Genomic DNA, 12,871 nt, shown 5'->3' with positions numbered 1-12,871 from the left:
AGTGAAGCAGGCACAGTACACATGCAGGAAGGTGAAGCTGGCACAGTACACAAGCAGGAAGGTCAAGCAGGCACAGTACACATGCAGGAAGGTGAAGCAGGCACAGTACACATGCAGGAAGGTGAAGCAGGCACAGCACACATGCAGGAAGGTGAAGCAGGCACAGTACACATGCAGGAAGGTGAAGCCGGCACAGTACACATGCAGGAAAGTGAAGCAGGTCCAGTACACATGCAGGAAGGTGAAGCAGGCACAGTACACATGCAGGAAGGTGAAGCAGGCACAGTACACATGCAGGAAGGTGAAGCAGGCACAGTACACATGCAGGAAAGTGAAGCAGGTCCAGTACACATGCAGGAAGGTGAAGCAGGCACAGTACACATGCAGGAAGGTGAAGCAGGCACAGTACACGTGCGAGGTCAAACTGATCGGACGCTCCTTCTAACTTTTTAAAAAGGCAGAATAAGCCGATGTTGAATCAACAATATTGAAGTTGATTTATCTATATTTGGGAATGTTTTAACCCTTGCCCAGTGGGCACTGTACCCACGAGTGACGTTAACCCCGGCATAGCGAACCTGTTTTTGGCAAAAACATCATAGTGCAATTGTTAATTTAATTAATTAAGGACATATTTTTGTATGGATGTTCAGGTAAAGTTAACATCAAAATAACATATATATATATATATATATATATATATATATATATATATATATATATATATATATATATATATATATATATATATATATATATATATATATATATATATATATATATATATATATATATATATATAAAAATATATATATATATATATATATATATATATATATATATATATATATGAATATAGTTGATTCAACTATATATATATATATATATATATATATATATATATATATATATGAATATAGTTGATTCAACTATATATATATATATATATATATATATATATATATATATATATATATATATATATATATATATATATATATATATATATATATATATTTTCTTTTTTATTAATATAGAAGGGGTACCACCTCTGGTGCAAGTGTAGGGACCCATAGCCTCGGAGAAGAAAATAAAGAGTACTCAGAGAAGACCTTGTGGATCCTCACTGAACACTTTGATATTTTCTTCTCCTACCACCCCTATTCTTTTCGTATGTGTGTATATTTATCTAACTTTATTTGAAAATGTCATTACACAAAAAAAGTTACAATATTGATTACATGCAGGGTGCAAGGCTGCTTGTCACAAGTTGTACAGCTCTTCCAGCTCCTCGGATGGCGGGCAGGAACCATGGATGCAGTGAGCATTTCCTCTCTGGATTGCCACACTAAGGCGCTGAAAAAGAAAACTGGCAGCTCTAGGGTGTCTAGACCTTGTGGTTTCTCACTGAACACTAATATTATCTTCTCCTACCTCCCCCATTCTTTTGCATGTACACATATATATTTACTTTATTTGAACTTTGTTACAAAAAAGGAGTTACATATATATATTACAGGAGTTACATATATATATATATATATATATATATATATATATATATATATATATATATATATATATATATATATATATATTTATATATATATATATATATATATATATATATATATATATATATATATATATATATATATATATTAGTATATTTTGGTAGCAGTCTTTCCTGTAGACATATATTATTAAATATGACCGAAAAAGTAAGATTAATAATTCTAACACGAATTTTCTCAATCTTTCGTACATTACGCTTCACTGTTGGAGGTAAATCAAAAATCACTTCTCCAAAATTCATTTTTATTTCTAGTCTGACGCGACACGGGCGCGTTTCGTAAAACTTATTACATTTTCAAAGACTTCACAAATACACAACTGATTAGAACTTACGTCTCTCTGATATTATATCTACATTTGAGTGAGGTGGGAAGGATGATGTGGCATTAACACAAGACAGAACAGGGGATATTAATAGGGTATTAAAAGTATCAACACAAGACAGAACAGAAAACAATGGGTATTGAATAGAAGTGTTTGTAGAAAGCCTATCTAGGGCTTTCTATTAGGTATTAAGTATTAGGCTTTCTACAAACACTTCTATTCAATACCCATTGTTTTCTGTTCTGTCTTGTGTTGATACTTTTAATACCCTATTAATATCCCCTGTTCTGTCTTGTGTTAATGCCACATCATCCTTCCCACCTCACTCAAATGTAGATATAATATCAGAGAGACGTAAGTTCTAATCAGTTGTGTATTTGTGAAGTCTTTGAAAATGTAATAAGGTTTACGAAACGCGCCCGTGTCGCGTCAGACTAGAAATAAAAATGAATTTTGGAGAAGTGATTTTTGATTTACCTCCAACAGTGAAGCGTAATGTACGAAAGATTGAGAAAATTCGTGTTAGAATTATTAATCTTACTTTTTCGGTCATATTTAATAATATATATATATATATATATATATATATATATATATATATATATAAATATATATATATATTACACACATATATATATATATATATATATATATATATATATATATATATATATATATATATATATATATATATATATATATATATATATATATATATATATTACACACATATATATATATATATATATATATATATATATATATATATATATATATATATATACTGGCATATATATATATATATATATATATATATATATTATTAAATATGACCGAAAAAGTATGATTAATAATTCTAACACGAATTTTCTCAATATTTCTTATGTTTCTTTTCACTGTCGATGGTAATTGAAAAATAAATTTTCCAAAATTCATTTTTATTTCTAGTCTGACGCGACACTTGAACGCGTTTCGTAATAACTTATTACATTTTCTAAGACTTTAGTTTACACACACAAAACTATAACCTGCAAATACTAAACAGAGTTTAAACAGCTTTCATTTTATACCTGCATTTGGGTGAGGTGATATGTTACAACAGTTTTGGATGAGGTGAAAACAAACTTTTAACACAAGACAGAACACGAAACAATGGGTATAATATTGGGTAAGTTAAAGGGAAGAATGGAAGTAACTGCAAAGGGCCCATTGGCCCATATTTTTTTATGCTTCTATGATGGTGCGGAGTCTTGAAGTGGGTAGAATATACATGAGCATTAATTGGCTGTTAATTGCTGGTGTTGACTTCTTAATGTGCAGTGCCTCGCAGATATCAAGCCGCCTGCTATCACTGTATCTATCGATGATGTCCGTGTTTTTTGTTAAGACTTCTCTGGTTGTGGGAAGAGATTATATGTTCCTTAATGGAGCCCTGTTGCTTATGCATCGTTAATCGCCTGGAAAGAGATGTTGTTGTCTTGCCTATATACTGAGTTCTTTGAGGCTTACAGTTCCTAAGTGGACATTTGAAGGCATAGACGACATTGGTCTCTTTTAAAGCGTTCTGCTTTGTGTCTGGAGAGTTTCTCATGAGTAGGTTGGCCGTTTTCTTGGTTTTATAGTAAATCGTCAATTGTATCTTCTGATTTTTGTCTGTAAGGAAAATGTTTCTATTAACAATATCTTTCAGGACCCTTTCCTCCGTTTTATGAGCTGTGGAAAAGAAGTTCCTGTAAAATAGTCTAATAGGGGGTACAGGTGTTGTGTTAGTTGTCTCTTCAGAGGTTGCATGGCGTTTCACCTTCCTTCTAATGATGTCTTCAACGAAACCATTGTAGAAGCCGTTGTTGACTAGGACCTGCCTTACCCTACAAAGATCTTCATCGACTTGCTTCCATCCTGAGCTGTGGCTGAGGGCACGGTCGACATAAGCGTTAACGACACTCCTCTTGTACCTGTCTTGGCAGTCACTGTTGGCATTGAGGCACATTCCTATGTTTGTTTCCTTAGTGTAGACTGCAGTGTGGAAACCTCCGCTCCTTTCCATGACTGTTACATCTAGAAAGGGCAGCTTCCCATCCTTCTCCATCTCGTAAGTGAAACGCAACACAGAATTCCGCTCAAATGCTTCTTTCAGCTCCTGCAGATGTCTGACATCAGGTACCTGTGTAAAAATGTCGTCAACATACCTGCAGTATATGGCCGGTTTCAAGATCATGTCGACTAAGACCTTTTGTTCGATGGTACCCATGTAGAAGTTCGCAAACAGGACACCTAGGGGGAGAACAGGACACTCTGGTGGAGGTCCGTAGCGATTCTGACGTGCAAATCGATCGTCGGAGCTGGGTATAGGGGCGAAAGACTAATCGAACCATCTAGTAGCTGGTTCCCTCCGAAGTTTCCCTCAGGATAGCTGGAACTCGTGGGATGAATTTCATCCGGTAAAGCGAATGATTAGAGGCCTTGGGGACGAAACGTCCTCAACCTATTCTCAAACTTTAAATGGGTGAGATGCCGAGCTTGCTTGAACGCTGAAGCTTCGGCGACTAATCTGAGTATCTAGTGGGCCATTTTTGGTAAAAAGAATTGGCATAAGCTAGTGGGAGAACCCATGGGAGAACCCATGGCGACCCCATCTACTTGCTTATATATGTGCCCATCCGGGCTCAAAAAGGGTGCCTCTTTAGTACAAGCTTGGAGTAGTTTCCTTAGAAGGTTTTCTGGTATGTCAAGAGGAGTCAGGCTTTTATATATATATATATATATATATATATATATATATATATATATATATATATATATATATATATATATATATATATATATATATGTATGTATGTATGTATATATATATATATATATATATATATATACATATATATATGTCGTACCTAGTAGCCAGAACACACTTGTCAGCCTACTATGCAAGGCCCGATTTGCCTAATAAGCCAAGTTTTCATGAATTAATATATTTTCTCTAATTTTTTTCTTATGAAATGATAATGCTACCCATTTCATTATGTATGATATCAATTTTTTTTATTGGAGTTAAAATTAACGTAGATATATGATCGAACCTAACCAACCCTACCCAACCTAACCTAACCTATCTTTATAGGTTAGGTTAGGTTAGGTAGCCGAAAAAGTTAGGTTAGGTTAGGTTAGGTAGGTTAGGTAGTCGAAAAACAATTAATTCATGAAAACTTGGCTTATTAGGCAAATCGGGCCTTGCATAGTAGGCTGAGTAGTGCGTTCTGGCTACTAGGTACGACATATATATATATATATATATATATATATATATATATATATATATATATATATATATATATATATATATATATATATATATATATATATATATATATTAAAGTTGGTTAGGTTTGATCAAATTTTTATGTTAGTTTTTACTAAGCCAGCACTCGTCTCACCCCGCAGGCCCTCCGAATTGCCGTGGCTCTCCGCCTCGCTGCCCCAATCCACACCGAATACAGGTGTATTTGCGGCGAGGCAGAGGCCGACAGGTACGGACGGCATGGCCTTCTCTGCCAGAGGACAGGAGGATGGCATGCAAGACACGGCGAGGTCAATGACATTATTAAGAGAAGCCTTACCACAGCCGGTTGTCTTGCAGAGAGACAGAACCCCGTTACCTAATGTCCCGCTACTCTGATGAGCCTATCGGTCGCCCAGACGGAATCACGGTGAACCCCTGGAAGAATGGTAGACAGTTGGTGTGGGACTACACTTGCGTTTCAACTTTAGCCAACACCTATGTTGACTTCAGTGTTACACAAGCAGGAGATGCTGCCAATCACCGGATAGCAGCCAAGTCACGTGAATACAGAGACGTTGAGTACCAGGGGAGCCGGTCGGCCGAGCGGACAGCACGCTGGACTTGTGATCCTGTGGTCCCGGGTTCGATCCCGGGCGCCGTCGAGAAACAATTTACAGAGTTCCTTTCATCCTATGCCCCTGTTACCTAGCAGTAAAGTTGGTACCTAGGTTTTAGTCAGCTGTCACAGGCTGCTTTCTGGGGGTGGAGGCCTGGTCGAGGACCGGGCCGCGAGGACACTAAAGCCCCGAAATCATCTCAAGATAACCTCAAGGAAGATAACTACTACAATTTTGTCCCCTTTGCCTTAGAGACACTTGGTGCCTGGGGTAAAAGTGCTGCTAGTTTTTTGAAGGAATTGGGGTCCAGCTAACTAAAACAACTAGAGGCCCTAAAGCTGCCAGTTTTCTCTTTCAGAGCCTTAGTGAGGCGATCCAGAGAGGAAACGTTTACTGCATCCATGGTTCCTGCCTGCTATCTGAGGAGCTGGAGGAGCTCTACAACTTGTGACAAGTAGCCTTGCAATATATATTTATATGTTGTTATATAATAGGTGTATGTGTGTGTGTGTGTGTGTCGTACCTAATAGCTAGAGTTGCCTAACAAACAATATTATCATGAAATAATTTTGTCCGAAATTTTTATTATGAAACGATAAAGATTTCTTTCTATTAAATATTATTGCAATCTTATTTCAGTAAAACCTAACATAAAAATTTGATCAAACCTAACCAACTTTACTAACCTAACCTATCTAATCCTATCCTAACTTATCTAATCCTATCCTAACTTAACTGAGACAGTAATTTATGTTCCTAATATATTTGGTGCTTTCTAACAGTAATAATCAATCTGGTAAGAAATATTTGAAACTAACGGAAGTCATTCGGTTAATTTGATATATAGGACCTTGCATACTAGGCCGATAGTTCCAAGTTATATTCAACGACCAGTGCTAATAACCCGCCCAAACAAAATATCATTACTATGATAATATCTCATTACAGAAGTGACGAGTTCCTTCAGAACATTAAAAAATGAACATTAAAAAAACTTCAGAACATTAAAAAAATGAATGTGTAAATAAGGCCCAAAGAGAAGCAACTTCATCTCCGTTCGACACAAGATTGAGTAAAGAGTTTGTTAAATCTTTTTTAGTATGCATCAACTTGCCTGAGTGTGTCTAAGTTTTGGCGAGAGGCTGCAGAAAGGGTTCTCCCAGGACCCATGCGAGAGACGGGTTCTCCTGTTTCTCGCATGGGTTCACGCGACCCACATGAAAGACGCGTTCTCCTATGACCCACAAGAGAGACGGGTTCTCCCAAGACCCACGCGAGAGATTGGTTCTCCCCAGGACCCACGTGAGAGACGAGTTCTCCCAGGACCCACGGGAGAGACGGGTTCTCCCAGGACCCACAGGAGAGACTGGTTCTCCCAGGACCTACGGGAGAGACGGGTTCTCCCAGGACCTACGGGAGAGACGGGTTCTCCCAGAACACACGCGAGAGACGGGTTCTCCCAAGACCCACTCGAGAGACGGGTTCTCCCAGGACCCACTCGAGAGACGGGTTCTCCCAGGACTCACGCGAGAGACGGGTTCTCCCAGGACCCACGCGAGAGACGGGTTCTCCCAGGACTCACGCGAGAGACGGGTTCTCCCAGGACGCACTCGAGAGACGGGTTCTCCCAGGACCCACTCGTGAGACGGGTTCTCCCAGGACTCACGTGAGAGACGGATTCTCCCAGGACCCACTCGAGAGACGGGTTCTCCCAGGACTCACGCGAGAGACGGGTTCTCCCAGGACCCACGCGAGAGACGGGTTCTCCCAGGAATCACGCGAGAGACGGGTTCTCCCAGGACCCACAGGAGGGACTGGTTCTCCCAGGACCAACGGGAGAGACGGGTTCTCCCAGGACCTACGGGAGAGACGGGTTCTCCCAGAACACACGCGAGAGACGGGTTCTCCCAGGACCCACTCGAGAGACGGGTTCTCCCAGGACCCACTCGAGAGACGGGTTCTCCCAGGACTCACGCGAGAAACGGGTTCTCCCAGGACTCACGCGAGAGACGGGTTCTCCCAGGACCCACGCGAGAGACGGGTTCTCCCAGGACTCACGCGAGAGACGGGTTCTCCCAGGACCCACGCGAGAGACGGGTTCTCCCAGGACTCACGCGAGAGACGGGTTCTCCCAGGACCCACAGGAGGGACTGGTTCTCCCAGGACCTACGGGAGAGACGGGTTCTCCCAGGACCTACGGGAGAGACGGGTTCTCCCAGAACACACGCGAGAGACGGGTTCTCCCAGGACCCACTCGAGAGACGAGTTCTCCCAGGACCCACTCGAGAGACGGGTTCTCCCAGGACCCACAGGAGGGACTGGTTCTCCCAGGACCTACGGGAGAGACGGGTTCTCCCAGGACCTACGGGAGAGACGGGTTCTCCCAGAACACACGCGAGAGACGGGTTCTCCCAGGACCCACTCGAGAGACGGGTTCTCCCAGGACCCACTCGAGAGACGGGTTCTCCCAGGACTCACGCGAGAGACGGGTTCTCCCAGGACTCACGCGAGAGACGGGTTCTCCCAGGACTCACGCGAGAGACGGGTTCTCCCAGGACTCACACGAGAGACGGGTTCTCCCAGGACTCACGTGAGAGACGGGTTCTCCCAGGACGCACTCGAGAGACGGGTTCTCCCAGGACCCACTCGTGAGACGAGTTCTCCCAGGACTCACGTGAGAGACGGATTCTCCCAGGACCCACTCGAGAGACGGGTTCTCCCAGGACTCACGCGAGAGACGGGTTCTCCCAGGACCCACGCGAGAGACGGGTTCTCCCAGGAATCACGCGAGAGACGGGTTCTCCCAGGACCCACAGGAGGGACTGGTTCTCTCAGGACCTACGGGAGAGACGGGTTCTCCCAGGACCTACGGGAGAGACGGGTTCTCCCAGAACACACGCGAGAGACGGGTTCTCCCAGGACCCACTCGAGAGACGGGTTCTCCCAGGACCCACTCGAGAGACGGGTTCTCCCAGGACTCACGCGAGAAACGGGTTCTCCCAGGACTCACGCGAGAGACGGGTTCTCCCAGGACCCACGCGAGAGACGGGTTCTCCCAGGACTCACGCGAGAGACGGGTTCTCCCAGGACCCACGCGAGAGACGGGTTCTCCCAGGACTCACGCGAGAGACGGGTTCTCCCAGGACCCACAGGAGGGACTGGTTCTCCCAGGACCTACGGGAGAGACGGGTTCTCCCAGGACCTACGGGAGAGACGGGTTCTCCCAGAACACACGCGAGAGACGGGTTCTCCCAGGACCCACTCGAGAGACGGGTTCTCCCAGGACCCACTCGAGAGACGGGTTCTCCCAGGACTCACGCGAGAGACGGGTTCTCCCAGGACCCACTCGAGAGACGAGTTCTCCCAGGACCCACTCGAGAGACGGGTTCTCCCAGGACCCACAGGAGGGACTGGTTCTCCCAGGACCTACGGGAGAGACGGGTTCTCCCAGGACCTACGGGAGAGACGGGTTCTCCCAGAACACACGCGAGAGACGGGTTCTCCCAGGACCCACTCGAGAGACGGGTTCTCCCAGGACCCACTCGAGAGACGGGTTCTCCCAGGACTCACGCGAGAGACGGGTTCTCCCAGGACTCACGCGAGAGACGGGTTCTCCCAGGACTCACGCGAGAGACGGGTTCTCCCAGGACTCACACGAGAGACGGGTTCTCCCAGGACTCACGTGAGAGACGGGTTCTCCCAGGACGCACTCGAGAGACGGGTTCTCCCAGGACCCACTCGTGAGACGAGTTCTCCCAGGACTCACGTGAGAGACGGATTCTCCCAGGACCCACTCGAGAGACGGGTTCTCCCAGGACTCACGCGAGAGACGGGTTCTCCCAGGACCCACGCGAGAGACGGGTTCTCCCAGGAATCACGCGAGAGACGGGTTCTCCCAGGACCCACAGGAGGGACTGGTTCTCTCAGGACCTACGGGAGAGACGGGTTCTCCCAGGACCTACGGGAGAGACGGGTTCTCCCAGAACACACGCGAGAGACGGGTTCTCCCAGGACCCACTCGAGAGACGGGTTCTCCCAGGACCCACTCGAGAGACGGGTTCTCCCAGGACTCACGCGAGAAACGGGTTCTCCCAGGACTCACGCGAGAGACGGGTTCTCCCAGGACCCACGCGAGAGACGGGTTCTCCCAGGACTCACGCGAGAGACGGGTTCTCCCAGTACCCACGCGAGAGACGGGTTCTCCCAGGACTCACGCGAGAGACGGGTTCTCCCAGGACCCACAGGAGGGACTGGTTCTCCCAGGACCTACGGGAGAGACGGGTTCTCCCAGGACCTACGGGAGAGACGGGTTCTCCCAGAACACACGCGAGAGACGGGTTCTCCCAGGACCCACTCGAGAGACGGGTTCTCCCAGGACCCACTCGAGAGACGGGTTCTCCCAGGACTCACGCGAGAGACGGGTTCTCCCAGGACCCACAGGAGGGACTGGTTCTCCCAGGACCTACGGGAGAGACGGGTTCTCCCAGGACCCACAGGAGGGACTGGTTCTCCCAGGACCTACGGGAGAGACGGGTTCTTCCAGGACCTACGGGAGAGACGGGTTCTCCCAGAACACACGCGAGAGACGGGTTCTCCCAGGACCCACTCGAGAGACGGGTTCTCCCAGGACCCACTCGAGAGACGGGTTCTCCCAGGACTCACGCGAGAGACGGGTTCTCCCAGGACTCACGCGAGAGACGGGTTCTCCCAGGACTCACGCGAGAGACGGGTTCTCCCAGGACTCACACGAGAGACGGGTTCTCCCAGGACTCACGCGAGAGACGGGTTCTCCCAGGACGCACTCGAGAGACGGGTTCTCCCAGGACCCACTCGTGAGACGGGTTCTCCCAGGACTCACATGAGAGACGGATTCTCCCAGGACCCACTCGAGAGACGGGTTCTCCCAGGACTCACGCGAGAGACGGGTTCTCCCAGGAATCACGCGAGAGACGGGTTTTCCCAGGACCCACAGGAGGGACTGGTTCTCCCAGGACCTACGGGAGAGACGGGTTCTCCCAGGACCTACGGGAGAGACGGGTTCTCCCAGAACACACGCGAGAGACGGGTTCTCCCAGGACCCACTCGAGAGACGGGTTCTCCCAGGACCCACTCGAGAGACGGGTTCTCCCAGGACTCACGCGAGAAACGGGTTCTCCCAGGACTCACGCGAGAGACGAGTTCTCCCAGGACCCACGCGAGAGACGGGTTCTCCCAGGACTCACGCGAGAGACGGGTTCTCCCAGGACCCACGCGAGAGACGGGTTCTCCCAGGACTCACGCGAGAGACGGGTTCTCCCAGGACCCACAGGAGGGACTGGTTCTCCCAGGACCTACGGGAGAGACGGGTTCTCCCAGGACCTACGGGAGAGACGGGTTCTCCCAGAACACACGCGAGAGACGGGTTCTCCCAGGACCCATTCGAGAGACGGGTTCTCACAGGACCCACTCGAGAGACGGGTTCTCCCAGGACTCACGCGAGAGACGGGTTCTCCCAGGACCCACAGGAGGGACTGGTTCTCCCAGGACCTACGGGAGAGACGGGTTCTCCCAGGACCTACAGGAGGGACTGGTTCTCCCAGGACCTACGGGAGAGACGGGTTCTCCCAGGACCTACGGGAGAGACGGGTTCTCCCAGGATCTACGGGAGAGACGGGTTCTCCCAGGACCCAATCGAGAGACGGGTTCTCCCAGGACTCACGCGAGAGACGGGTTCTCCCAGGACTCACGCGAGAGACGGGTTCTCCCAGGACTCACGCGAGAGACGGGTTCTCCCAGGACTCACACGAGAGACGGGTTCTCCCAGGACTCACGCGAGAGACGGGTTCTCCCAGGACCCACTCGAGAGACGGGTTCTCCCAGGACTCACGCGAGAGATGGGTTCTCCCAGGACCCACTCGAGAGACGGGTTCTCCCAGGACTCACGCGAGAGACGGGTTCTCCCAGGACTCACGCGAGAGACGGGTTCTCCCAGGACTCACTCGAGAGACGGGTTCTCCCAGGACTCACGCGAGAGACGGGTTCTCCCAGGACTCACGCGAGAGACGGGTTCTCCCAGGACTCACGCGAGAGACGGGTTCTTCCAGGACTTACGCGAGAGACGGGTTCTCCCAGGCCCCAGGCGAGAGACGGGTTCTCCCAGGCCCCAGGCGAAAGCCATGATCTAGATATTTCAGAGTCGAGGTTATCTTTGTCCTACAGTACTGCTCCCAAATCCAAAGCTTTCAAAATTATAGCATTTTTGTCATAATTATTATTATTATTATACTGTATGTTAAATTTAGAACTTCTCAGGTAAAAATTCTCCTTATCCACAGAATTTTTGGTATTTTTTTTTATTTTTTTTTTGATAAGCCAGAATGTCTAGCTTATCCGGCGGGGGGATTCCCTTCTATATAATTCGGATAAGCGAGCGAGCTTACACAGTATTAAAAGTATCAATATTTTTAATGGAATATTGAAATTATTTTTATTAATATACTTATTAATGTTATTACTAAAAATATTACGACTCGTGTTGGCACAATTTCTCCTTCATCTTCATTATTCACCTCCTGGCCTCGAGGAACATCTGTGATCGAGGCTGCAGACGGAGGGTATCTTGAGATGCTTTCGGGAGTTAACGTCCCGGTTGCTCGGTCCTCGGCCAGGCTCCCGTTTTGTTACACATCCCCAGGAAGCAGCCCGTAGCAGCTGTCTAACTCCCTGGTACCTATTTACTGCTAGGGGAACAGGAGCCCTCAGGGCGAAAGAAACTCTGCCAATTTGTTTCTGCCTCCGCCGGGGATCGAACCCGGAACCTTAGGACTACGAATCCCGAGCGCTGTCCTCTCAGCCGTCTGACCCCGATATATCCACACCCACTGTACTGTAAATCCATCCTTTTGAAGGTGTCTTATTTGAGAAAGATAGCAGTTTGTTGAGACATCTGCCATGGTATTATTTATGCTGGATCCTGTTATTTAGTTCTGTATTAAATCCACACTCCTTTTCTAATCTCGAGCCAAAGCACTGTTTTTGAACTGCGTTTCTGCCATGAAGATATTATTATAGAGACGATGAGGGTATCAAGCTATGCAAA

At 46.8% G+C, this 12,871-nt stretch overlaps 1 protein-coding gene across 1 annotated transcript in view; it reads left to right on the top strand.

Moving 5' to 3' along the window:
* Window positions 1-453, top strand: part of LOC138371761 (involucrin-like) — a 1,062-nt gene extending 609 nt beyond the window's left edge. Inside the window, exon 1 of the mRNA XM_069336783.1 lies at window positions 1-453. This exon is cut by the window's left edge and continues 609 nt beyond it. Within this exon, the coding sequence (XP_069192884.1) occupies window positions 1-453 (453 nt within the window).
* Window positions 454-12,871: the final 12,418 nt, after the last annotated feature.

Source organism: Procambarus clarkii, chromosome 36 (genome assembly GCF_040958095.1).
Source record: "Procambarus clarkii isolate CNS0578487 chromosome 36, FALCON_Pclarkii_2.0, whole genome shotgun sequence".
In the NCBI taxonomy this organism is placed as follows: domain Eukaryota; kingdom Metazoa; phylum Arthropoda; class Malacostraca; order Decapoda; family Cambaridae; genus Procambarus; species Procambarus clarkii.
The sequence above is the reverse complement of the archived record's forward strand: the minus strand, read 5'-3'. Positions and strand labels throughout refer to the sequence as shown.